The sequence below is a fragment of the Myotis daubentonii genome, chromosome 8 (assembly GCF_963259705.1).
Source record: "Myotis daubentonii chromosome 8, mMyoDau2.1, whole genome shotgun sequence".
In the NCBI taxonomy this organism is placed as follows: Eukaryota; Metazoa; Chordata; class Mammalia; order Chiroptera; family Vespertilionidae; genus Myotis; species Myotis daubentonii.
In genome coordinates, this window is record NC_081847.1 from 67,668,380 (window position 1) to 67,694,483 (window position 26,104).

Sequence of the window (26,104 nt, forward strand, 5' to 3'; positions counted from 1 at the left end):
GTAATTACGTTACTGCAAAAAATTACATGTCAAAGTAGTATATATAGTATCTATAATAATAAAAGTATAATATGTTAATTAGACCAGACATCCTTCCAGACGTCCTTCCTTCTGGACAAAGCCGCAGCGGGCAGGGGCCACAGCAGAAGTGGCCGCCGTGGCAGTGGGGGCCAAGGCCCTTGCACAAATTTCGTGCATCAGGCCTCTAGTAGAATTATAAAATTAAAACATGCATGCGATTGGTGCCAGCAAGAGCTTTATATGTATTGCATATGCACAAGTCAACGCTGATTTTTAAATTGCACGTCATATGTACCAGTCGGTCGGTCAGACATATGTACGGTCGGTCACTTTGCCTTTTATATATATAAATAGATACTTACACTTGTATGCACACTTGCTCTAAGGAATAAGTCCATTATTTAATCAATAAAAAGCACTTGATAAAAGCATTATACTCAAGAAGTTATGAGAGAGTGTCAACAGGACAAAACAAATGTTTCACAGTCCCTGTTTTATTTTCTTTTGTTCGCACATGTTTTAAAAAACATGCATATACTTGCAAAATACTCAAACATCAGGAATTAGAAGGGCATAAAACAAGGAGCTTACAGGCTTGAAAGAATATCCTAGGCTTCAGAATAAAACAAAACCAATCAAATATTGAAAATTTATTTGTTCAAAAACACAAAGGTATTTTATTTTTAATGAAATTTAAGTTTTGATGTGTGTGTGTGATTTCAGTTGGTTGTTTAAAAAAATTTTTAAAGGAACAGTTTAGGGGGAAAAAACTAAGCTTCTTGTTTTGTCTAAGGCAGGGCCTGGCTTCTCTTCCTTGAAGGCCTTTTATAAAACACAGATGCCAGCATTCACTGGCCTCAAAGTTCATCCCCCCACCCACACACACACACACACACACACACCTGCCGTAAGTGCAGCACCCTGGGCTCACCCAGTAGACAACTGGCAGGGCCTACAGAGCATCCATGATGTGGTCAATCTTGGTGACCAGCTCCTGTCGCTTTCCCAAGATGAGCTTTTCATTCTCGATATACGTGTCTTTCTTGAGCTTGCCAGCCACCAGCCGCTCAGCTTCCACTGCCGACTTCAGCACCAGCTCCTTGACCTGTGCATCCAGTTTCTGCATTTCGCTCACCTGGCCAAGGCAAGAGCAGGGCAAGGCTTGAGAGTGGTCCTCTCACCCTCATTCAGCAAGGCTCACCACCTCCCATGCCAACAGATTCCAGAACTCCCAGGCCACAGGGGCTGGTTGTGAAGGGAGACAGGCTTGGCTTCAAATGCCAGCCTCACCCCTCCCACCCCCTCACAAACCCTGTTCCTTCAAGCTCTGACCCTGTGAACAAAACCCTTCACCATCCCTGGGCCTTAGCTATAGAAGAGGATTGCAAGAAATGAATGGGAAAATATGTAAAACCACTTAAACACGGTGGTGCCAGGCACACGGTAGGTACTCAAGGAACATTCATTCTCTTCCCTTTGATTATCAAATTAGGTGCAGAAATTCACATAGGCAAAGGACCACTGGCTGGGGTGTGATATTAGGTCTGAGTGACTCCTGTGTTATCACCAACTCGATGTCAGACTGAGGACTTTTATACCCACATTCACTCAATATTCAACAAATATTTAGTGAGCCATAGTGCTAGGGATGATTCTAGGTTCTGGAAAAAGCACTAAAGACAGATCAGGCATCTGCCCCACAAGAAGCTGACAGATTATTAATACTTAAGCACATGAATAAACAGTTTCAGAAAATGGTAGCTGCTATAAAGAAAACAGCACAGGATAAGGAGAATGCTGGGGCGTGGCACATGGAGAGTGTGGTCCGGAACTCTAAAGGACAACTCCAGGGGGAGAGGAGGTTCCCCTCCTCATTTATAGGCCACAGGAACTCACACAGCACGTCCCAGGCAGGATTCTCAGCCCTTTACATCAAGCATGTCAAACTTATTTCACATTCACAACCACTATGGGTAATACTAATAGCACTCCAGTTTACAGGTGAGGCAACTGAGGTACAGAGTGAGATAACATGCCTAGGTTTACAAAGTCTGAATCAGAGCCTGGACTTAACCCCTCTTCTAAGTCTAGTTCTTCTCACGTGGTTCAGACTGGCTTCCAAGGAGGAAGCAGCTGCTGTCAGTACCGGCTGTGAGGACAGACAGGTTATATAATCTAGGAGAGCTTTCTCCACACCCAGCTCAGATCCAAGACACCCAAACTTCCTGTTCCACCACAAGGATAGACACAATGCCACTGGGTGCAGTATCACACCACAAGCCAGCAGTGAGCAAGAGCTGCCTGGTGGCTGACCCAGACAGAGCAGCCATATGATGCTCCAGTCTAGATAGTGGGGTACAACCCTCGAAGATGGGATATGGCAAGCAACGAGCCAAGCGACAGTGCTGACAGGCACCTACCTTATCGCACAGGTCAGAGCCCTCCGTCTTCAGCCTGGACTGCAGCAGTGCAATCTCACTGGTCAAGGCTTTGTGTTCCGTCTCCAGGCTCTTCTTGCCACTGTTGAGGGTGGACACATCCCGGGACTGCTTATACCTATTGACAGTCTCGTCAAAGTGACGGTAGAGGCCTAGTCTCTTATTGACCAGGGTCAAGACCTGCTCTGTGATGCAAGCCACCTTCATCCTGGCTTCCGCAGCCGGATCCTGGAGGAGAGAGACAGTGTAAGACAAAACCAGGCCTGAACCCACTCCAACCTTCACCTCCAAACATCACCCACTACCAGCTGTGCAAACAAAAAAAGCCATCTTCTTGGAAAGTCAGAGAATCAAACTTGTACTAACACTGAATCTGGGCCAGTTCAGCAATGGGAAAGACTGGGGACATGAAGATGAAACAGATGTTCACTTCAAAGCCCAGCAGGGCAGACAAACAGATGTACTAATGCCAGAGTGCACCATGAAAGACATAAGGTGCTGAGGAAAGAGAAATCTCAGCTCAGGTAAGGGCAAGATTCCAGGATGTCCATTATGTCTCTCCTTAAAATACTTCAAGGGAGCACTAGCCGGTTTGGCTCAGTGGGTAGAGTGTCGGCCCGTGGACTGAAGGGTCCCAGGTTAGATTCTGGCCCAGGACACACATACCTCGGTTGCAGGCTCAATCCCTGGCCCTCTGGTCAGGTGCGTACAAGAAGCAACCAATCAATGTGTCTCTCTCACATCGATGTTTCTGTCTCTATCTCTCCCCCTCCCACTCTCTCCAAAAATCAATGGAGCCCTAGCCAGTTTGGCTCTGTGGATAAAGCGTCCGCCTGTGGACTGAAGGGTCCCAGGTTTGATTCTGGTCAAGGGCACATGCCCTGGTTGCAAGCATGATTCCCAGTAGGGGGTGTGCAGGAGGCAGCCAATCAATGATTCTCTCTCATCATTGATGTTTCTCTCTCTCTCTCTCTCCCCGCCCTCCCTTCCTCCCTGAAATCAATAAAAATATATTCAAAAAAAGAGTTAATATCACCAACACTAGGAACTCCTGATGTGACACACTGCAAATCAGCATCACTGTATAGTGTTCGTGATAAAAATGCGTAATCTGAATTTAATCAGGAAGAAACATAAGATAAATGTAAACTAAGGACAGTCTATAAACTTCAAAAGGTCTCTACACTTCAAATATGTCAAGGTCATTAAAGACAAAGAAAGGCTGAGGAACTGCACCAGATTAAAAGATATTAGGGGTGCCCTGGCTGGTTTGGCTCAGTGGATAGAGCGTCGGCCTGCGGACTGAAGGGTCCCAGATTTGATTCCGGTCAAGGGCATGTACCTGGGTTGCAGGCACATCCCCAGTAGGGGGTGTGCAGGAGGTAGCTGATCGATGTTTCTAACTATCCCTCTCCCTTTCTCTCTGTAAAAAAATCAATAAAATATATTTTTTAAAAAAAGAGAGAGAGAGAGAGTGACTAGGGAGCTATGATAACTAAATGAGCTGCATGATCCTGAATTGAATTCTGGAATATGAAAAATAATTGTTATAAAAGTTATCACTGGGATAGTCAGCAGCATTTGGACATGAGCTGAATTACATTTCCTAAATTTGATCATTGCATCGTGGTTATGTAAGAGAACACCCTTGTTCTCAGGTTGCATACATGCTTAAGTATTCAACGGTAAAGGAGCACAAATGTCCGCAAACTTCTCAAATGGTTCAGGAAAAATAATGATGTATAGAGATCAAATGTTAACTGCTATATATAGGTGATGAGTATACCAGTACAGAGTTATTTTTATCTTTTTTTTTTTTTAAATATTTTATTGATTTTTTACAGAGAGGAAGGGAGAGAGATAGAGAGTTAGAAACATCGATGAGAGAGAAACATCGATCAGCTGCCTCCTGCACATCTCCCACTGGGGATGTGCCCACAACCCAGGTACATGCCCTTGACCGGAATCGAACCTGGGACCTTTCAGTCCGCAGGCTGACGCTCTATCCACTGAGCCAAACCGGTTTCGGCTATTTTTATCTTTCTTGTAATGTTTCTATAAATGTAAAATTGTTTCATCAATAAAACAAGAGCAATTTTTATAGCTTAAAAGATAGGGCTATTTCATAATAAAACCTAGACTCAACCCTTCTGCATGACAAAGTTTGTTAGCAGCTATCCCAACTGCACCACCTTGAGCCTTGGGCAGCCTTACTGGTTTATGGAACCAGCTGGATCAACTTTTTTGTTTACATTTATACTACTGCTACCCACAAGTCCCTGTGAGCCCTCTCTTCTGTCCCACAAACTGTTCCCTCTGGCTGAGTGCCCTTCCCACCTTTTCTGCACCTCACCTACTCAGGGTAGCCTTTTGGGCCCTTAAAAGTACACACTGTGTCTGCTGCCCTGATCCCACAGTACTCACTCACCATTAGCAACCTGTGCGTGCTCCATGATCACAGCAACAAAAACAAGGTTATCTTTACAGAAAGGATTAGCAGAAGCCACAGGCAGCAGAGAATCTTCTGGGCTACAAGGAGCTACGTTGGTCTACTGTGACGACCAATGCTCAGTAAAGCTAGTGAAACACATTATCAAGGGTGCAAAATGACAAACTGACAAGAAGGAAGACACAAGGGTACCTTTGTGATAGAAAAATCCAATCTGACATAGATGATGACTGTGAAGAACAAGATGTAGAAAGCAGCCACTACCAGCAGGGGCTCCTGCAGCATGAGCACCTTGTTGAATGTGTAGTGCACCTGGGGGGAGAACCAAGAAGATGGGCTGTGACAGGCCTACATGGACTCAGAAACCTGGGAGCCAAAAGGGGCTTCACCAAGCCAACAATCATCCAGGCTGCCCCACCCCACCTGCCCAGCCCTACCCCCAGAGGATGCCATGTTCAAACCACTCCAGCCCAAGGAGGGAAAGATAGGCAAGACCTGGCCCCCAGCACCCATTCGCTGTGAACGGAGGCACAGGAGACAGAACCGTGGAGTCACGTACCACAATGTCCTGAATGTGCTGTTCTACCAGATTTTTTTTGTAGGCAACAATCACAGGGCGGCCAAATGTGTCCAGGTAGGTGTAGTGCAGCTCATCTGGGGCACGGCTGATTTCATAGGGACTGTCAACTTGGATGTTCCTGGAGGCAGATGGGAATATAATATAGCCTCAGACAAACTGCACTGACCAACTAGGTTTATTTAGGGTTGGAAAATTCCAAGGCTCAATCCAGGGGGCCTTTCAGGGTCACTAAGTTCACACTCCACTCTGCTCCCTTACCAGCACCAGGAACACCTGACCACCTGAGGCAGCTGACCCACTGCCAGAAAGTCCTGAGTATGAGACCATTCTTCTGCTGAGGCAACAACTGTCTATCTCCCTGCAACCTGCACTCATAAGGGCTCACCACTACTGGCCCACCCCTTGGAATCACAGAGATCACAGAACTGTGTGCATTCTACCCAACAAGAGCCTCTCAGGGACTTGAAGAGGCTCCTGAAAAGTTACTCCAAATGGTCTGTCTCTTTACAGATTGGAAATTTGTTACAGGGCATAGTTGGACATGTCCTGCTTTTGCCTACACACACTCATTCTCCCTTCTCCTAGTCAACAGCACTCTAGTTTTACTTGGAGGAACTACCCATTCTCCAACTGAATGTCTTCCACAGGGAGAACAATCAAGATGCCTCTCCTTCTGATGATCAGAGTAGACAAATAACCCAAGGAGGCCAAGTAGATGTTTCCCTTTAAAATGAATCAAGAGTAAAATGACAAAAAGCCTACAAAAAGGTATTTGTCGCTCACGCCAAGGGCAGGTGCCCCTGTGTGTGTCCATCAGTTTTAGCCAACTGGAGTCCTGGAGATACTCTGGCTCTGGCTTCCCTCAGCCTAGTTCCTCAGCCTATGCTGTCATTTTAGGATATCCCTTATTCTTCCAAGTCCACTCCTTTCTTCTTAAATTGACCAAAGACAGCTCCTACAGCTTGTAACCATGGAACGCTAATACACCATCTGAGATCCTCTCCTCTCCCTCCTGTGCCCACCTTTCTGAACCTGGTCTATGGAACCCTTACCTTTCTTTATTCTTTTTTTTTTCTTTTTAATATATCTTTATTGATTTCAGAGAGGAAGGGAGAAGGAGAGAGAGAAATATTAATGAGAAAGAATCATCAATCGGCTGCATCCTGCACACCCCCTACTGGGGATCGAGCCTGCAACCCAGGCATGTGCCCTTGACGAGAATCGAACTTAGGACCCTTCAGTCTGCAGACTGACACTCTATCCACTAAGCCAAACAAGCCAGGGCTCTTCTTCATTCTATTAACACAGCACAAGGGCTGCCTGACTGTCCTGACTTTGAATTATTTCCTACTGCAGATCATCCCATCCGAATCAGGCCATCACTGTGGCCTGCTAAGGTGACTTTGAAGACTGCTCCTGTCACACAAAAGCACTGTGTTTGAGGAATATTTCATAAATAAATCTTGTTCCCTCATCTGAACCTAACTTTTCCACTTAAACTCCAGTCAAAAGGTCCCTACAGGCTTCTGTCAAAGATATATACTGACAACCGGCCAGCGTGACTCAGTGGTTGAGCATCGGCCTATGAACCAGGAGGTCACAGTTCGATTCCGGTCAGGGGCACATGCCTGGGTTGTGGACTCAATCCCCAGTGTGGGACATGCGGGAGGCAGCCAATCAATGATCCTTGATGTTTCTCTCTCTCTCTCTCCCACTCCCTTCCTCTTTGAAATCAATAAAAATATATATATATATTTTAAAAACTATATACTGAGCACTTACTCTGTGCCTCCTCCACACAGATTAGCTTTGAGTAACCAAGGGCACCACCACAGAAATGGGAACAGAGGAACGGAACAATCACACTCACCTGGCTCCTTCGGGCAAGATGATCTTCACAGTCAGAGAATCTATCACTTGCTCATCAAACACGTGGTCCACAAACCTCATTTTCAATGCATACTGGTCACCTGAAGGATCAAACAAACACATGCAATGATGTGAAAAACTAAGAAAATAGGACAGGGGAAAAGGGGAGTACACTCCCATCTTACACAGGAGTAAAGATGCTATCTGAAGTTAATGCACTAGGAGACTCTGGAAGACAGAGGTGGTGGTAGCAGCATAGATTTTGGGTTTTCCCCAATTTCCACATAAAGACAGAGCAACTAGATAACAAAGAAAAAAACCCATGGACCATATTCACAACAAAACTAGGTAACATGGCATCTCCACAAACCCCAAAATACAAGGGGGTGTAGTCCACAAAACACCAACAGCCACACGACCTACACATTATTAGGGTCTGTAAATGATAAAGCAGAAGGAAGCAACTGGGCAACTGATAGACCTGAGGAAAGAGGAGCCCCTGACAGACAATAGTGTTCACTTGAGAGTATGGCAGGCCAGCTGGAGAAGAGCAACTAAAACTCAAGAGTCCTACACCCTGCACAGTGGGTAAGTAAAATGGGCCACAGAAACTCTTTAAGTCTAGAGTAGTCTAGTCCCTGAGCACTTTGAAAAGCCCACCAGAGCTCCCCTGCCAGGACAGTACCCTACACGGATGAAAAACTGCTGGAGTAGAATCAAAAGCAAGTATAATGGGGACAACAGAGCTACAGGAAAACAAAGCCATAGAAAGCTCAGAAAGCAAGCCACCATATTTTTTAATATTACACTAAACAACAGAGAATTGGGCAGTAATAATTATTCCTCCTAAAAGTTCACATTAAAAATGAGCAACAGAAGCCGAAACCGGTTTGGCTCAGTGGATAGAGCGTCGGCTTGCGGACTGAAAGGTCCCAGGTTCGATTCCGGTCAAGGGCATGTACCTGGGTTGTGGGCACATCCCCAGTGGGGAGTGTGCAGGAGGCAGCTGATCGATGTTTCTCTCTCATCGATGTTTCTAACTCTCTATCTCTCTCCCTTCCTCTCTGTAAAAAATCAATAAAATATATTTTAAAAAAAAAATGAGCAACAGAAAAGTATCAGACTCCCCCTTTTGTATTAAATTATATTTTAAAAACTTGTCAACTATAATTAAAAATAATTTTTTAAGTTACAAAAAAAAAAAATCCCTAGAGGAAATGAAAGTAAACCATAAGACATGCCCACAAAACCAATCAAATTTGTTCCTACTATTTCAAACAAGCTAAAGGTATTATGAAAATGACACAAGTTATGAAAAAAATATATAAATCAGACTTATAGAAATTCAGAAAAGTTTCAGAACTCAGGAAAGAAATTAGAAATAAAAGAAAAAAATCATTTTATAAATGAAGGCTAACCTAGAAGGAATGTGAATGAATAAACAGATAATATCTTATGATAAAAAGTAAAAAGAAGTTTTATTTTTTTTTTTTATTTTTTTTTTTTACTTTTTAATGTATTTTTATTGATTTCAGAGAGGAAGGGGGAGAGAGAGAGATAGAAACATAATGAGAAAGAATCATTGATTGGCTGCCTCCTGCACGCCCCCTACTGGGGATGAGCCCGCAACCTAGGCATGTGTCCTTGACCAAAATCAAACCCAGGACCCTTCAGTCTGCAGGCCGACGCTCTATCCACTGAGCCAAACCAACTTAGGCAAGAAGAAAAGTTTTAAATGAAGAAAAGATTCAAGAGAAAATGCCAAATACTGAAGACTGGCAAAGATTCAACCCCCACTGAGCCACGCCGGCCAGGCATAATATCTCAGCCTTTTTAAGAATGATAAGAAAATATTCTTTCTCCCCATCTAGAAGGACTGGCAATTGTGAAATAATAATAATAATAATAACTGCAAGAAACTAAAGAAAAAGATGGTCTCTCCATTCTCCACTCCCTTACTAAGACTGACCCAAATTATAGAGGTACTCATAGCTTGGAAGGTTGTAACCAACGATGTAATGGGTCTTCCACCCTCCAAAAAGAGGGAAACGAGGCCGGATTTCCATCTCTACAGAGTCGTCTAAAACAAGGAGGTGGCTGGTGGAAACATTGCCAATCTCATCCCGGTAATAAACATCCTGGGCAGCAGCAGGAAGAATGGTCTGCAAGAGAATGAACATACATTTTTCAGAGGAATTAATCCTAAATAGAGAAAATACTTTCTGCACCAAAATTTTCATCCCAGTACTACTCAATTAAAATAGTCCCCAAACTGTAAACAATCTAGAGCAGTGGTGGCGAACCTATGACACGCGTGTCAGAGGTGACACGCGAACTCTTTTTTGGTTGATTTTTCTGTTAAATGGTATTTAAATATATAAATATCAAAAATATGTCTTTGTTTTACTATGGTTGCAAATATCAAAACATTTCTATAAGTGACACGGCACCAGAGTTAAGTTAGGGTTTTTCAAAATGCTGACATGCCAAGCTCAAAAGGTTCGCCATCACTGATCTAGAGGCTAACTTTTCCCCCAAGGCTTCAAAATGTCTCGATATCAAATCTACTTCTAAAAAGGTCAATAGTCAAATTCTTCTATAAGTAGATAATAAAGAGAATAATAATTACCTAGACATAACAAAGGTAAAAACAATCTGAAAGTTATTTTACAGAGGGAAACTAAAGATGGAAGAAATTACATCAAATAACTAGGAGACAGGCAAGGTTATAGAAGGGTTTTCTCCACATTACATTCTTTATTGTAGCTTCCAAATCTGGAAGCATATTTTGATAATCAGGGGGAGAAAATGTAATATATTTTTCATACAGCAAACCCTTCTGTAATATGTAAGTACATGAAAATACTTATAAGATTTCATTTGTAAGGCAAAAAAGATAAAACTATATATAAAATATGATCAATTACTTTTTTATTTATAAGACAAAAAGATAAAACTATAAAGTATGATCAATTGCTTTTTTCAAAACAGTGTAAAAAATATTAAAATGTCAGCAATTTTAATTATGAAGGGTAGTATTATGTTTTTCTTTTTTCTATTTAAATTTTCTTTAAAAAAACATGACCTAGTTATATAAATGAGGGCATTTTTTATATGCATGTGACTTGTAAAATTTTTCTTGTATATGTATATATGTTTTTTCTTATACACATTTACATATACATATACACATTTTTTTAATTGATTTCAGAGATGAAGGGAAAGGGAGAAAGAGACAGAAACATCAATGATGAGAGAGAATCACTGATTGGCTGCCTCCTGCATGACCCTACTGGGGGTCAAGCCCACAACCCAGGCATGTGCCCTTGACAGGAATCAAACCCAGGACTCTTCAGTCCATGGGCTGATGCTCTCTCCACTGAGTCAAACAGGCTAGAGGAGGGGTGGGCAAACTTTTTGACTCGAGGGCCACAATGGCTTCTTAAACTGGACTCAGAAGAAGGAGCTGCGGCCGTGTTTCCCAACGTTGCCATGTTTACACTGCTGCTGGTGAAGGAGCAAAGGGAAGAGCAAGAGAACCCTCCGCTCTTTCAGCTCCGCGGGCCGGATAGAACAGCCAAACGGGCCAGATCCGGCCCGCGGGCCGTAGTTTGCCCACGGCTGGGCTAGAGCAATGAGGGCATTTTTTAAAGATTCTTCCTCTTGGTTTTAACCCTGTCACCCAACCACTTAAACCTCAATTAATCTTAAACAAGTGCCCATATTTAGCTACTTTCAAAAAGTAAATGAAAGAACAAATATGATAAAGTCATAGTTTCTACCAACGTCCAAGCTTAAAACTCCATACCTTAAAAGAACGGATGGAGGATATACCACTATCGGGTTGCCTCTGGTAATCATAGCGTGAAAAAGGTCCCTTAAGCACAGCCCCTGTGTGCTTCAAGTCCACATTTTCTTCCACAGCAATATTACCCCAGTGAGAGACCTCGATGACTCGGGTCATGCTGGTGATAGTAAGAAAAGGGCTGTTGTTCTCATAATGTACTTTAAAAGTATCCTGTAGAAAAAGGAAACAAGTAGTTCAAAGTTCAAATCAAACTGATCAGAAACTACATATAAGCAACAGAATGATTAAATTATAATGTATCTACTGTATGTAACATTTTTTAAAATTTACTACAAATTTTTAATACTATATGGAAATATTCATGATGTTATTAATTAGAAAAATAGGATATACAAAATTCTTTTAAGTTCCAACACAAATATCACTTGTTTAAAAAAAAAACTTCTACACTCTACTTATAGCAACTACGTGAGAAAAAAGATTCTAAAATGCAATACATAAGAACGCATATAGGAAGCAGAATTAAAGATTATTTGTACTTTTTCCTTATAGTTTTAATTTTTTCCATTTTTCAATTACGGCTGACACTCAATACTACATTAGTTTCAGGTGTACAGTACAGTGGTTAGACATTTATATAACATATGAAGTGATCCCATGATAAATCTACACCATAGTTATTACTGACTAGATTCCCTATGCTGCACTTTATATCCCAGTGACTATTTTGTAACTGCCAATTTAAACTTCTGAATCCCTTCCCCTTTTCACCTGGCAACCATTAGTTTGTTCTCTGCATCGGAGTTTGTTTCTTTTCGGTTTGTTCATTCATTTTTTTAGATTCCACATATAAGTCAAATCATATGGTATCTGTTTTTCTGACTTATTCCACTCAGCATAATACCCTCTCAGTCCATCCATGTTGTAACAGATGGTCAAGATTCATTGTTTCAAAAGCCAACTACCACTCCACTGCATGTATGTACCGCATTCTCTTTATTCACCCATCAATAGACGGACACTGGTTAATTCCATATTTTGGCTATTGTAAATAATGCTGCAATGCACACAGGATGCAAACATCTTTTCAAATTAGTGTTTTGGATTTCTTTGGATATATACCCAGAAGTGGGATTGCTAGGCCAGATGGTAGCTCTATCTTTAATTTTTTGAGGAACATCCACACTGTTTTCTATACTGGCTGCACCAATTTGCAATTAGGCCAAAAAGCATGAGGGTTTTCTTTCTCCACATCTTGACAACTTAGTTTGTTGATTTATTAATGATAGCCATTCTGACAGGTATAAGGTGATACCTCATTGTGGTTTTAATTTACATTTCTCTGATGAGTAGTGATGTTGAGCATACTTTCATGTCTACTGGACAACTGTATCTTACTTGGAGAAATGTCTCTTCACAGGTCCTGACCATTTGTAACAGATTGTTTTTCAGAGGGTTAAGTTGTATGAGTTCCCTATATATTTTAGATATTAACCCTTTATCAAATGTATCATTGGCAAATATCTTCTCCCATTCAGAAGGTTGTCTTTTCATTTTGATAGTTTCCTTTGCTGTGAAAAAACATTTTAGTTTGATCTAGTCCCATTTGTTTGTTTCTTCATTTGTCTCCCTTGCCCAAGGAGACATATAAAAAAAAAAAAACAGTACTAAGAGCAATGTCAGAGTTTACTGCCTGTTTTCTTCTAGGAGTTTCATAATTGAGTCTTACCTTTAAATCTTTAACCCATTTTGAGTTTATCCTTGTATATGGTTTAAGTGGTCTAGTGTGGTTTCCATTTTTGCATATATCTGTCCAGTTTTCCCAACACCATTTATTAACCAGTTAACTGCCACGCGTCCAAAACAGAAACCAATAAAGGTCCACCACTGTGTCTATAGACACTTATGGTGTACAAAGGGTTAAAGAGACTCTTTACCCCATTGTACTTTTTGCCTCCTTTGTCAGATTAATTGATCATTGATCATATAGGCTTGGATTTATTTCTGGGCTTTCTATTTTGTTCCATTGATCTAGGCATCTGGTTTTATGCCAGTAGGATGATGTTGATTACTAAAGCCTTGTAGTATAGTTTGATATCAGGTAGTGTGGTATCTCCAACTTTGTTTTTTCTCAAGATTATTTTGGCTATTAGGGTCTTTTGTGGTTCATATAAATTTTAGAATTCTTTGTTCCAGTTCTGTGAAAAATACTATTGGTATTTTGATAGGGATTGGACTAAACCTATACATTGCTTTAGGTAGTATGAACATTTTAACCATGTTAAAACAGTTCAACCATGTTTATGCTTCCATTTACTTCTCTCTTCTTCGATTTCTTTCTTTGATGTCTTATAATCTTTTAAGGCCAGGACTTCCAATACTGTTGCATATAGGTGGGGAAAGCAGACATCCATGTCTTGTTCCTGATCTTAAGAAAAATGCTTTTAGCTTTTCATCGTTGAGTATGATGTAAGATGTGGGTTTGTCACATATGGCCTTCATTATGTTGAGGTATGTTCCCTTTATTCACACTTTGCTGAAAGTTTTTATCATAAATGGATGCCATATTTTGTAAAAATGCTGTTTTGTGTAATATTGATGTGATATGGTTTTCACCATTCATTCTTTATGTGGTGTATAATGTTAATTGATTTGTGGATATTGAACCAATCTTATATCCCAGAAATAAATCCCATTTGATCATGGGCACGATTTTTTTATTATACTGCCGAATTGAGTTTAATATTTTGTTTAAGACATTTGCATCTAAGCTCATCAGGGATATTGGCCTATAATTTCTTGTTTTTCTGTAGTCTTTATCTGGTTTTAGAATCAGGGTGATGCTGACCTCATAAAATGAGCTTTGAAGTCTTCCCTCCTCTTCAATTTCTGAAAATAGTTTAAGAACGATATATGATAATTCTTTGAATGTTTGGAAAAATTCACCTGTGAAGCCATGTGAAGCCATCCAACATAGGACTTTTGTTGGGAGTTTTGTTTGTTGGGAGTTTCTTGATTACTGATTCAATTTTGTTAGTAGTTATCAGTCTATTCAGATTTCTGTTTCTAACTGATTCATTCTTTTGGAAGACTGTATGTTTCTAGGGATGTATCCATTTCTTCCAGGTTATCCAACTTGTTGGCAAACAATTGTTCATAGTGTTTTCTTATAATTATTTATACCTCTCTTTAATTTCTGATTTTATCTGGGTCCTCTCTCTTTTCTTCTTGATGAGTCTAATTAAAGATTTAGCATTTTAGCCCCGCCAGTGTGGCATCAACCCAGGAACCAAGAGGTAGCCAGTATGATTCCCAGTCAGGGCACATGCCTGGGTTGTGGGATCAATCCCTGGTAGGGAGCCTGCAGGAGGCAGCCAATCAATGATCCTCTCTCATCACTGATGTTTCTATCTCTCATCCTCTCTCTTCCTCTCTGAAATCAATTAAAATATATATATATTAAAAAAGAAAATGTAAGAATTTTAATTTTCAAAAAATTAAACCTATAAAAATTCTTAAAAAGTTAAAAACAACCCAAAATAAACAGCCCTAACTATATGTTAAATGACATTTAAAAGAGAAAACAGAAAGAAAACATAGGGTGAAATGATATGATTCCTAAGATCTGCTTTAAATTATTACAGCAAATGCCGAATCGGTTTGGCTCAGTGGATAGAGCGTCGGCCTGCAGACTGAAAGGTCCCAGGTTCGATTCCGGTCAAGGGCATGTACCTTGGTTGTGGGCACATCCCCAGTAGGGGGTGTGCAGGAGGCAGCTGATCGATGTTTCTCTCTCATCAATGTTTCTAATTCTCTATCCCTCTCCCTTCTTCTCTGTAAAAAAATCAATAAAATATATTTTAAATAAATAAATAAATAAAATTATTACAGCAAAAAAAAAAGGGGGGACAGCTCAAGTGTGCTGATATCTTGATAACCACTGAATCTAAGTAATATCTAAGTGATGGGTCTATTGGGAGTTGTTATACTACTCTCTATACTTTTACATATGTTTGAAATTTTTCATAACAAAATCTTTTTTAAGACTTAATTGCTCCTTCTACTTTTAAGGCCCTATGCTCTGGTTTCTCTTCAGATCACATAAATCTTTCGCCTTTTACTTTTAAGGCCCAACCCAAGGCTCAGCAATGGAGCCAGCTTTACTACCCACAGCAGCTACTCCAGCCACACTAGACAACACACCACATATTTTCCCATTTCTTTCCTTTTCTCTTTTTTTCAATCCTCATCAGAGGATATGTTAAGAGAGAGGAAGGGGGGGCGGGGGAGAGAGAGAGCAACATCGATCAGCTGCCTCCTGTATCCACCCTGACCAGGGGTTGAACCCACAACCTAGGTATGTGCCCTGACTGGGAATCGAATCCACAACCTTTTGGTGTATGTGACGACGCTCCAACCGACTGAGTCACCCAGCCAGGGTTCCTATCTGTATTCTTATCCTCAGGCCTCTGTCCTTTTTTTCTTTTTAGGATATATTTTTATTGATTTCAGAGAGAACAGGAGAGGGAGAGATAGAAACATCAATGATGAGAGAATCATTGACTGGCTGCCTCCTGCATGCCCCCTACTGGGGATTGATCCTGCTGCCCAGGCATGTGCCCTTGACTGATATCAAACCTGGGACCCTTCAGTCTGCAGGCTGACACTCTAACCACTGAGCCAAACCAGCTAGGGCAGGCCTTTGAGCTTCTTATTGCCTCTACCTAGAATGCCTTGTTTCCTTCTCCCCCAACTCCTACTCCAACTCTCCAAATGCTATCTGCTTTAAAGAGTCTTCCTAGGACATATATACTTTCAATAATAAAGTTTTTTTTTAAATAAAAAATAAATAAATAAATAAACAAACAAACAAACAAATAAATGTCTTCCTAAACTCACAGCCTCTATCTGTACTCCCAAGAGAACAATGACCCCATGGGTCATTCCACAGCAGATTAAAAAATTGATCTTGGATTTCCACCAACCCTACACTACCCAACCCTATCAACTAACTAGCTGTCACTCTAGAAGACGTTTTCTGAAGTATACAGGCATGGGCAATATTCCACATGAGCCTACCTGACTATAGGCAGGGACATCTCTGAAAGGTCCATAATCCAGGAGGTCCTCAGATCGTGTGGGGTTCCCCAACTTGGTGTAGCTCTCCACATTTCGAGAGGCAAGCTTCACACGCATAGTTTGTGTCTTTGTGGGATAGGGAGAATAGAAATAATGGTTTCCCTCAAACACCACAAACTGTTTCTCTGATTGAGTGATCTGGGTTGGATATGGCTGAAGCACATGGGTATAGACTGTTTCCAAAATGACTGAAATCTTCATCCCAGGATCGAGAGCAACTGGTAGCTTGACCATGAAGAATCTACCACTACAGGAAAAATGAGGCAAGAGAAGTAAGGAAATTAGAAACAGCTAGGAACTCAAAGTCACAGCAAAATTTTGTAACCAAGATAAAAGCACGAAATAATCCAGTCGGGGAAAGATAAATATCACATGATCTCACTCATATGTGGGATATAATGATCAACATAATTTGATGAACAAGAATAGATCCAGCCCTAACCAGCTTGGCTCAGTGGATAGAGCGTCGGCCTGCAGACTGAAAGGTCCCAGGTTCGATTCCGGTCAAGGGCATGTACCTTGGTTGCAGGCACATCCCCAGTAGGGCGTGTGCAGGAGGCAGCTGATGGATGTTTCTCTCTCATCGACGTTTCTAACTCTCTATCCCTCTCCTCTCTTCTCTGTAAAAAAATCAATAAAATATCTTAAAAAAAAAAAAAAAGAATAGATCCAGAGACAAATGGTAGGGGAGAAGGTGATTAGAAAGCAATCAAAGGACTTGTATGCATGCATTTAGCATAACCAATGGACACAGACTCTGGGGTGGTGCGGGCACCCGGGCTGGGAATGGCTGGGGGGCGAGGGGAGATCAATTGGGGAAAAAGGAGACATATGTAAAACTTTAGACAATAAAAAAAGAGAGAGAAAAAATAAAACAAAAAAAGATAAAAGCAGTTATATTTAAGAGATCACCTTTAACCTATTAATTAAAACCTTTTAAGATAAATATCTGGATGTTCATCTCAAGATTGTTTATAATAGTAAAAGAGTATAAAACAACATAAATGTCCAACAATAGGATAACAGTTTCAAAAATTCTAGTACAGAGCCACACAATGGGATATTGGCAGCCACTAAAGAAGATACTTAGATTTATCTATATTAAACATTTCCATGTACAATGTAAGTAACAAATTAATTTACAAAAGAAACAGTGTGATTCCTTTTAAAAAAATACATATATACAAATGTATGTGAAGAAAGTATCTCAATGAATGTTCCACACAATGTTTAATGGTAACCATCTCAGGATAGGAGAATAAGCTTCATTTTGTTGTTGTTTTTCCAATTTGTTTCATAATGAGCTATACTCTCATAACCAGAATGAAATAAAGCTGTTAGCATTTTAAAGAAAAAGAGATGGCCTGGAAACTACTAAAATTCATATAAAGAATTAACTCAAAAAATGAATCCTAGTTTATTATGCCAGGTGACCAATTCCTTACAGACCCAGAAACCATTTGTGGAAAACTGAAGGCTTTTTAACATGCTTCCATGGTATTTAGAGTCCTTAACCAACTAACCAACTCTAAGCTAGAAACCTCAGGCATTTTCTGATGCATCACACTACTCTATCCCAATTACAAAATATTGGATTTATCCTGCCTTACAATGTCTCCCAAATCCATCCCCTCCTGGCTTTCCATTGCCTCCTCCTCAATTCAAACCATTATCTCTTGCCTAGATTATTAATCTCCTAATCTCTATCTCCCTGCCAGCCCATCAACACAATTTGATGGTGTCACTCCCACCTTAATTTTCATGTTAAATAATCCCAACATAATTGAATCTTGCTTTGATAATTCAGAGCCATTCAGTGCTCTAGGGTCATTATTTCAGACATCAAATCTTACTGAAGCCCGGCTGGTGTGGCTCAACAGTTGAGCGTTGACTCAGGAAGGGAGAGGTCTCTGGTTTGATTCTCAGTTCAATTCCCAGGCAGTGCACATGCCCAGGTTGTGGGCTCCATCCCCAGTGGGAGCCATGCAGGAGGTCAATCGATGACTTCCTCTCTCATCAATGTTTCTATCTCTCTAGCCCTCTCCCTTCCTCTCTCTAAAAATCAATAAAAAATATTTTTTTAAAAATCTTATTGAAGTGTGCAAACACCGGCTAGTGAAGGTTTCTGATTGATAAAAGGCTGGCCAGGCAACAAAGACCTGAGTATACTGGTGTCTAAGAAGGAGACAGGTTTTTTTTCATATAGCTTTTCTTCTGCAGGACCTAATGGAAGAACATTCTGTGACGAATCTGGTTTTGTTGGGTAAAATAAGGCAATTACTCATTTGTTGAAACATATTACTGAAAACCCAGTAAGTGTCAGTTTCTGTGGCAGGAAGCAGTAATAAAGACAAATCCGTGTAATACATGCACTCAGAATTGGGAATAAATAAAACAGTATGCTGTTAAAGTTTTTAAATATTCCCAACTGACTAAAAAGTCCACAACCCTAAAAATAGTATACAAAGCAGTCCTTAAACTGACCTCAGCCCTCCTTACACATTCCTCTGAACTCCAGCCACTCTAAAGGCCCAGTTAACTAAACACAGCATGAAATGTCAAACCTGTTATCTTTACAATGTCTCTGCCTGGAATGCTCCTTCTCATTGGTTAGTTCGCTTAGTGATTAAGTCAAAATTTACTGAGCACTTACTATGTACCAGGTTCTGTTCCAAGTATATTTTATGAATTAATTTAGTGAATCTTAACCATGATCATATAACGTAGACATTATTACTTTACTAAGAAGGTAAGTATTCTTTAATTTCCCAAGGATACAAAGCCAGTAAATAGTAACAGAGATAGGATTTGAACCCTGGGAGTAAGGCTGCATAAGACCACACTCATAACTACTATGCCATCCTGCCTCTCCAAGAGATGTGCTGCAGGCCATGAGTCGCAGCCAGTAAGCACGACAGCGTCCTTAAACAGCCACAGAGAGAGAGGAGTCTCTGAAATATTAACAAGGGAGAAGGGATTTATTAGCAACTTATTTAAGGCTAACTCAGATCTGGCATCCACAGGGGTGGTGAAGATGCCCAATTCATGCATTCTGAGACTACAATAGAAAAATCAAGGTAATCAACATGTATTATAATTTGGCTCCTTAGAGAATGTTTTTGTAGATCAAATCAAAGCAACTCAAGAATTACATGTAATAAAAGGAAACTATGAAGATCACACAGAAAACAGGAAATATTATGCGGGAGAAAAAAAGATTAAAAAGTAGGAGCACATAAAACTAAATAATAAAATATAAAAAGTATTTTTTTTAAAGTAGGATCACACAGTGATTAAAACTATATAAAATATATCTGCATGTTGAAATGGTCCAGAACAAAAATATCTAAGTTGTCATGCCAGGGTTATGGGACTTGTTTAACGTTGCTATTAAGTTTTATATAGAACTAGGGACGCGTTGCACGAATTCGTGCACCTTGAAAGGAACTGTGGGCCACAAGGCTGCAGTAGGCACAGGGGTGCATCTCAGCCCATCCTCTGTGCCACCGCCCGGCCCCTCCTACCACGGTCCCCGGTCCCGTCTGCCAGCAACCCTGCTCCACTGCTCCCACGTGCTGACGGCGCCATGCTTGCACCTGCTGAAGGCGCAGAGCAATTGGGGCCGGCACCAGCAGCAGATGTGAGCACCAGGCAGGACTTCAGCGTGCGGGAGCAAAGAATTTTCAGTAACCACCAGAGGCTCACCCCAATGACAGCAACCGGTGCCCCACCTTGTAATGGTGCCCCTGCTTACCTGCTCCATCATCCCACCTCAGCCAATGCCTGCCATGTTCTGCGCATGCCCCCTGGTGGTCAGCGCCCGTCATAACGACCAGTTACATATTAGTCTTTTATTATATAGGATAATAAATTTAAATATGATCCCATTTATACCCATATGTAAAATCATGTATGTGCAGACATATGCATTAAAAACAGTTATTGTTAGAACAAATTATTATTAAAAAATTAAAAATAACTGAGAAAAAGTTTTTTTTAATTCTGTCATTTTTTTAAAAATATTTTATTGATTTCAGAAAGGACGGGAAAGGGAGAGAGATACAAACATCAATGGTGAGAGTCATTGATCAGCTGCTTCCTGCACACTCCCTACTGGGGATCTGGAACAGCAAAGTAACCAGAGTCGGGAAGACAGACCACCAAGCACTTGGAAGATGCAGAAATTCACCTTTATTCCAAAAGCAGCACTGCTGGCACAGGGAAATCAGTTTCCAAAAGCTGAGCACCTCTATCCTGCTGAACCCAGTCTTATATAGCTCTAGATTCTGTTTCTTGCTTCCAGGTCTTTGTGTGGGTCTTTCTAAAAGCTATTTTGCTGAAAAATAGGTTATAACAGACCTCTAACTGACACCAGCAGCTAACACTGGGGACCTGGCTTCGGTTCAAAGCCTCTGCAAACTAACTGTTCCAGGATGAGGGTCTGCACGGTGCAGAAAGCGAGGACTAGGCTCATCTATATTAATAAAAGAGTAATATGCTAATTAGGCCAGACAACTTTCTGGATGAAGTCAGGGCTGCAAGGGAAGTCCGGGTCCCAGGTGCCTGCCGGCAGCCGGAGGGGGTCCTGGGTGCCAGAGGGAAGCCGCTGCCAGCAGCCAGGGGAAGGAAGGCCTACTCTTGAACGAATTTCATGCGCCGGGCCTCTAGTTATAGATAAGCAAGCATCCTGTTACTGCTGGGATAGGGTTAAACTGCCCTTACAGATCGAGCACACAATCTGGGCATACGCCCTTGACCGGAATTGAACCCGAGACCCTTCAGTCCGCAGACTGACACTCACTCTATCCATTGAGCCAAACTGGCTAGGGCTCTATCAAATATTTTTAACTAGAGGCCTGGTGCATGGATTCGTGCACCAGTGGGGTCCCTCAGCCTGGCCTGCACCCTCTCGCAACCCAGGACCCCTCAGGGGATGTCGGACTGTCAAACTGGCAGTCCAACATCCCCCAAGGGGTCCAGTAGTGCGTGAAGCAGCAGGCAGCCGGGGAGGAGCCCAAACCCAGGCCGGGCACCGCGCCACTCCCACTTATCCCAGCCCCACTGCGCCTGCCACCGCTTGGTAGCATTGCCACAGAGGCAGGAGAGGCTCGCACTGTTGCAGCTGCACTCACCAGCCATGAGCCCAGTGTTTGGCGCCCACTAGTTAGCTGAGCAGTGCTCCTGCTGTGGGAGCGCACTGACCACCAGGGGCAGCTCCTGAATTGAGCATCTGCCTCCTGGTGGTCAGTGCATGACACAGACACAAGTCAACCAGTCACTTAGGCTTTTATATATATACTAGAGACCCGGTGCACAGATTCGTGCACCGGTGGGGTTCCTTGGCCTGGCCTGCGGGGATCAGGTCAAAACCGGCTCTCCAACATCCCCCAGGGGTCCTGGATTGTGAGAGGGCACAGGCCAGGCCGAGGGACCCCACCAGTGCACGATCGGGGCTGGGGAGGGACCGCGGAAGGGGTCCAGGCATGTCCAGCTCATCTCGCCCAGTCCCGATCGGCTGGACCCCAGCAGCAAGCTAACCTACCGGTCAGAGCAACTGCCCCCTGGTGGTCAGTGCACATCACAGCTACCGCTTGAACAGTCCAACAGTCAAACGGTCACTTAGGCTTTTATATATATAGATAGAAGATAGTCATTTAAGATCCCAAGATTTTTTTCTTGCCCTGGCAGACTGGCCCAGTTAAAGAGTAGTCCCATACACCAAAAGGTTATGGGTTCAATTCCCAGTTAGGGCACATACCTGGGTTTAGGATTTGGACCCTAGTCAGGGCATGTACAGGAGGCAACCAATGGATGTTTCTTTCTCTCTCTCTAAAATCAATGAAGAGAAAAAAAAACCATATCCTGCCCTAACTGGTTTGGCTCAGTGGATAGAGCGTCAGCCTGCAGGCTGAAGGGTCCCAGGTTCGATTCCAGTCAGGGGCATGTACCTTGGTTGTGGGCACATTCCCAGCGGGGAGTGTGTAGGAGGCAGCTGATTGATGTTTCTCTCTCACCGATGTTTCTGGCACTCTGTCCCTCTTCCTTCCTCTCTGTAAAAAATCAATAAAATACATTTAAAAAATAAACAAACATATCCTCATTCTGGCCAGTGTGTCTCAGTTGGCTGAAGTGTTGTCCTGTGCAATGCATGGTCACAGGTTCAATTCCTAGTCAGGACACATACCCAGGTTTGAGGGTTCTCCAGTTGGAGTACATACCTCCCAATCTATGTCTCTCACATCAATGTTTCTCTCTTTCTCCCTCTCTCTCTAAAAATCAATAAAAATTGCCCTAGCCAGTTTGCTAAGTAGATAGAGCGTCGGCCTATGGACTGAAAGGTCCCAGGTTTGATTCTGGTCAAGGGTACATGCCTGGGTTGTGGGCTCAATCCCCAGTAGGGGGCATGCAGGAAGCAGCCAATCTATTATTCTCTCCCATCATGGATGTTGCTATCTCTCTCTCCCTCTCCCTTCTTCTCTGAAGTCAATAAAAATATATTTTAAAAACTAATAAAAATCAATAAAAATTAAAGTATCCTCCTAGCTGGGTGTTCAATGGTTAGAGCGTCAGCCCACAGACTGAAGATTCCTGGGTTCGATTCTGGTCAAGAGCACAAATCTTGGTTGCAGGCTCCCTAATAAAGTGTTTTATTTATTTTTTTTTAAAAAAATATATATTTTATTGATTTTTTACAGAGAGGAAGGGAGAGGGATAGAGAGTTAGAAACGTCAATGAGAGAGAAACATCCATCAGCTGTCTCCTGCACACGCCCTACTGGGGATGTGCCCGCAACCCAGGTACATGCCCTTGACCGGAATCGAACCTGGGACCTTCCAGTCCCCAGGCCGACGCTCTATCCACTGAGCCAAACCGGCTTCGGCAATAAAGTGTTTTAATATAAATAACTAATAAGTGCCAGGCCCCAGGCTATGCTGAAGTTAAAGCTGAGAACAAGGCCAACCCCAGCATTTAAAGAGCTCAGTCTACTTCCTGCAAAGAGGCATCACTTTCCATGCCCTGAAGTCTTGAAAGTGAGGGTGCTGTCTGCTCCTGGGAAACAGGGTAGTAGCTAGCCATGGATGAGAGGATATCTGCTGAGGGAAACAGCTTGAAGTCCTCATCTATTGGATGGGGATCCCTAAGCCACACGGATTAGAGACCTGGGATCAAAAATAACTGCTTTCCTGTTGTAAAATAAACTGCCACTGTTAGGGGAATCCAATTTTAGCAAGTTATCAAAAAAGATATCATACATGGGCCTAAAATATGTTAGTCTGTTGCTTGCTACCACACACTATCTTAATCGAAACAGCTTTTAATACACCAGGCACTTCCTAAGCAATCCTCCTAACTTATGATTCTAACGCTGACAGGATAAGCCATAACAAGAAGAGGCAAACACAGATATAGATATTCTGCCTATTCATTAGCTTACCTTTTACCCTTAATTTTGGTTTCTCGTACTTCCAGATGGTTCTCTTCCTCATCTTCTCCCTTTACCTATAAAAAGACAAAAAAGAAACAGATTGTCAAACTACAGCGGGAAGGCCGGGGAGGCTTGGGGGGCAGGAGGTAGGGGGGTAAGAGATCAACCAAAGGACTTGTATGCATGCATATAAGCATAACCAATGGACATAAGACACTGGGGGATAGGGGAGGCTAGGGGACTATCTAGGGCGGGGGGGGGGGGGGGGGGGGGGGAATGGACACATATGTAATACCCTTTGTAATACTTTAAGCAATAAAATAAAAAAAGAAATTAAAAAAAAGACAAAAAAGGTTACTTCTTTTTATGTCTTTTGGCCTCTAAATTTTGAGTCAACAATTAACCAACAGCCTCAGAATGTTCCCATTAAAATATTCAAACTACCAGAACTTTTTAAAAGATTCAATTCTGGTTTCAGTAACAATTCAAAGGTGCAGCACATAGTTAAATGAAGTGTTTCTCCACCTTCCCACAAACCTGAGCAAATGCTCATGATAGACAGTGTGAATAGGAGTCATTTCAGAAGTATAGTCTCCATAAAGTCCGGTTTATAGCTCCAGATCCGGTCAGGAAGTAAGGTGTGCTTAGAAGAAATATGACACCGTAATGACTATTCTCTTAATGGTTGGGTAATCACTTAATGGATTGCTGTTGTCTAATGAAAACAGCAATAAAAAGCAAAGCTCTGGCCCTGGCCACTGTGGCTCAGTTGGTTGGAGCATCCTCTCGCACACGGAAAGGTCAGGGTCGGATTCCAGGTCAGACACCTCGGTTTCGGGTCCGAGTCAGAGTGCCTGCGGGTGGCAACCAATCAATGTTTCTCACATGGATGTCTCTCTCTCTCTCTCTCTCTCTCTTTCCCTTCCTTTCTGTCTAAAATCAATAAACATATCCTCGGGTGAGGATTAAAAACAAAACCTTAAAAAAATAAAAAAGCAAAGCTCTGTAGCTGTATATCCCCAAAAGCCAACATTTTCTTTCCTTGAGAGCCTTACAAGTGTTCCCTGAAATACCTGGAAGTACACAGCAAACCTGTGCGCTGGACGTGCGAATGGGAACCGGAACGGGAAGTAGAGAACTGGACCTTACCTCTCTGTACAGTTTACACAGGCTTATCTTATGCGCATGATTTTTAAAACCAACCTCAGGATGAAATTTTAAAAAGCGTTCCCCAGCAAGCCTATGAAGTGTGTAATATGAAGCACGGTTTCAAACGGTTACCAAGTTAAACACGGAGCCTACCCTATTGCAGTGCTGGCTGATTTAAATGATATCGAGAAAGAGGCACCCACCTACCCTGAGCCTGATACTGAAATACAGAAATTAAATTCTAGCCCATTCATTCTCCTCCGGTCGGACTGCGGCGCTGCCCGTGAAGAACGCAGGGCCAGCGAGGTGCGCCGTGGCGGCCGGACAGGCCTTCCCCGAGGCGATCATCTTTGTTTTACGGGCGAGAGGGATCGCTCGGCGCGGCCCCACCGGCGCGGCCCGGGAGCCGCCGAGGAGGCTCGCTCAGCGAGACGCGGGCCGCGCCGCGCAGCCTTTACGCTGACGTGTCCGGCGCCAGGGGCTGACGCCCCGACGCCCGGGCCCGCTTTCCCCGAGGCGGAGAGGGGCGCGGGGAGCAACGACAAACGCTAGGAGGGGCGAGGGCCCGCCCCGCTCACCTGCACGCCGAGGTGCGCCAGCCGGGCCTCGAGCTCCGGCTCCAAGGCCAGCAGGAAGGAGGTGGCGCGGGACGTGGAGCTGCCGCCCGGGTGCGCCAGGACCATCTCCACCGTCACCTTGGCCAGGTGGCTGCTCAGGTCCACCGTGCGCTTCACGTCCTCGTTGACCAACGGCGGTGCCTCGGGAGAGGCGCTGCCTGGCGCCGGGGCCCAGGCCCCGAGCAGGAGGAGCACGAGCAGCCGGAAGGCAGGGACCTCCATGACGGGGACCGAGCTGAGCCGCAGGCCGCGCGAGCACCGCCGCCCCGCCTCCGGCCACCGCGCAGCCGCTCATTGGGCCCGGGCTGGCGCCACGAGTTGGCGGCACCGGGGAAGAAGGACCCCGTCTCCAGGGCAACGGGCCGCCCCAGGCGCCTGACTGCGCGGCCCCTCAGTTATTCGATTCTTCCGGGAACGAGCCCCTGCCCATCTGCTCTCTCTAGCCGTTCTTCCCCTGCAATCACCCCTGGCCTTTCTGCTCCTCGAGACAGTAAGATTTAACTCAGACGGAGAAAGTAAAAGCCTAGGCAAAAGTTTAAGCAGAAACAGGGCATCTGCACAGTCTCAGGAGATGAGTAATTACAAAGGGGTGAGTTTACATTGGAGAA

General features: G+C 43.0%; 1 protein-coding gene across 1 annotated transcript; it reads right to left on the reverse strand.

Moving 5' to 3' along the window:
• Positions 1–497: 497 nt before the first annotated feature.
• Positions 498–25,773, reverse strand: RPN1 (ribophorin I). Its single transcript, XM_059706801.1, has 10 exons — positions 25,458–25,773; positions 23,740–23,804; positions 16,245–16,551; positions 11,166–11,375; positions 9,327–9,519; positions 7,359–7,458; positions 5,468–5,606; positions 5,101–5,220; positions 2,442–2,687; positions 498–1,156 (listed from the first exon to the last, which is right to left on the reverse strand). Exons 1-10 carry the CDS (start codon positions 25,716–25,718, stop codon positions 974–976), a joined length of 1,824 nt encoding a protein of 607 aa, XP_059562784.1. The 5' UTR covers positions 25,719–25,773; the 3' UTR covers positions 498–973.
• Between the last annotated feature and the right edge of the window lie 331 nt (positions 25,774–26,104).

Excerpts from the sequence above, each read along its gene's own strand:
- RPN1 (XM_059706801.1), bottom strand. The coding sequence starts at position 25,718 with ATGGAGGTCCCTGCCTTCCGGCTGCTCGTGCTCCTCCTGCTCGGGGCC. Across the intron at positions 9,520-11,165 it reads CCTCCATCCGTTCTTTTAAG|ACCATTCTTCCTGCTGCTGC; the intron begins GTATGGAGTTTT and ends ATTCTCTTGCAG. Across the intron at positions 7,459-9,326 it reads TGAGTACCTCTATAATTTGG|GTGACCAGTATGCATTGAAA; the intron begins GTCAGTCTTAGT and ends TTGATCCTTCAG.